The 2147-nt window shown below is 37.5% G+C and overlaps 1 protein-coding gene across 1 annotated transcript in view; it reads left to right on the forward strand.

Annotated features, from left to right (window-relative positions):
* The first annotated feature begins 1474 nt into the window (after window positions 1–1474).
* LOC110440729 (carbohydrate sulfotransferase 11-like) overlaps window positions 1475–2147 on the forward strand; it is an 18276-nt gene continuing 17603 nt past the window's right edge. The window contains exon 1 of the mRNA XM_021483881.1: window positions 1475–1734. Within this exon, the coding sequence (XP_021339556.1) occupies window positions 1611–1734 (124 nt within the window). The 5' untranslated portion in view covers window positions 1475–1610. The remainder of the gene's footprint in view (window positions 1735–2147) is intronic.

A 2147-nucleotide genomic window follows, 5' to 3' on the forward strand; every position in this document is an offset into this window, starting at 1 on the left:
GCTGTAGCGGAGTGATACCGTTGCGCTGCCGATGTTACCGTATACGTGTAGTACATCGTTAGTACATCGGCGGCGCATCAGTACTGCTTCGGTGGTATTCGGTAGTACTACGGTATCGCATCGGTACCAGTATGGTACAAATTGAGGCCTTCGAAGAGCCGCCGATCCATTACGGGGCGCCACCGGTGCTCTACCGATATTCACGAAACCATACCGGAGTACTGCCGATGTACTGTCGTTGTAGTCCCGTTAACGTTGCTAGCTCCGACAGCGTAGTAACGGCGGACATTTTTTAGCATGTTCAAAAATTTCTACCATCGCCTGCCGTTGCTAAATTTTTCGCCGATGTCCTGACGACGTACTAACGTTCTTAGCGATCTGATACCGTTGCGCTGCCATACTAGTACCGATCCCTAAAAATCGCCAAATTTGTGCTCCGGTATAGCTCCGGCAACCCAAATCGGCTAGGTGTGACAGGTCCTTAAAGGAAACCTGTAAACGGGAAGGTAAATTCAATCATGCCAGGTTCTCACCGATTGACTATGAGATATTGGCAGACCTTGTATAAAAATCCACACACCTTACATGACCAATTGTCCTTCTTTTCATTTTTAAGGAGACCTATCACCGAGCACAGTGACGAAAACTGGGGCCAGAAATTCCAGGGGACATATCAGAATAATTTTCATTACTCGCAGTAAGCCAACAAGGACTTTAACGACTGTGGTAACTAGTCACATAATTGTATATCAAGCGTTGACTGGTAGTCACGTGCAGGTGTGTTTATACACTGTAACATATCCGATACGCTACGTTCGATATAACATAAAACTATTTTTAGGATGGCCTCCGCATTTGTTTGTCTAGGGCACGGTCTCCACACTATGCGTCGGGTCATTGGTCTTTATAGATATTTTAGGAGCTTATGCTTATAAGGTAGTATGAGCACAGTTGACAACTACTTATCATATGGAGCGCGTTATATTTATACCCAGCATAACTGAACGAAAGAAAACAGTCGAATTGGGTTGCTACGAAAACTGAAGCTTTGGTTACTAGACTTAAATAGTCCTTGAGTAATATGATTATGTTTAGAAAACACGAAGTGAAAAACATTTCTATTCCTTTGCTAGTGTAAATTTTCAATTAATGAATTAATATAGTTATTGGAACGTTTTTTTTTTCTTCATTTATTGTTGTCATTATTAATACACTACTATAATAGTAGTAACGCTATACCAATGTCGCATCCATAAATTACGGAGTTTGTCTACATTCCAGTTGCTGCATGATTCGACAGGAAGAATCCCTGACAAACTACATTTTATGCAATTATTCTTTATTCGGAGTAATTAACAATTGTATTAATGTGATTTTGTTGTTTTCTGTACCTGGCGAATCGTATGTTGTTTCAAAGACATGTGATAACAAGTGTAAATGGAGGTATGCAATGACCCTGAATCATAAAGTAAACATAAAAGTAGTCCGGTGCCATCTTTGAAGCATGTATTGATCCGTTGAACCCTAGTGTACGATTATTCATTCGCAGCCAGCGTTTAGTAAAATCAAGAAAGGAAAAAGAGGCTTGACAAAAAACAATTTAATGGAAAATGAAGAACATAATAGTAAGGTATTTGCTTGTCCTATGCGTTATAATGTGCCTTACTGTATTATACATTCTAACAATTGTGACGGGATATTATCACAGTAAAGAAGATGTCGCAAGGAGGACAGGTATGTTTTATATTTATTTCATATTAAAATCATTTAGTATGTTGACAGTTGACATTTATAATGCTGGACAAATTGGACAGCACAGAATGGTCAAAAAGCAGCTTAAAACGGCAATTCTGTTTTATAAAACCCAACGATTTTGATAGAAGTATTTTTCTCTTTGAATTCCGTTTTTTTTTTCTATTTGTGTGTGTAATATTTCAAGCTTTTGAATTCACTCACGTTTCCTAAACTAAAATAATTTATCTATTATAGCAAACTATACTAGTTCAATACATGTATTTCACGTAGATAAAGTATTAGTTACATACATACATACATACATACATACATACATACATACATACATACATACATAATACATACATACATACATACATACATACATACATACATACATACATACATACATA

The sequence above is a fragment of the Mizuhopecten yessoensis genome, unplaced genomic scaffold, assembly GCF_002113885.1.
Source record: "Mizuhopecten yessoensis strain PY_sf001 unplaced genomic scaffold, ASM211388v2 scaffold1779, whole genome shotgun sequence".
NCBI lineage: Eukaryota > Metazoa > Mollusca > Bivalvia > Pectinida > Pectinidae > Mizuhopecten > Mizuhopecten yessoensis.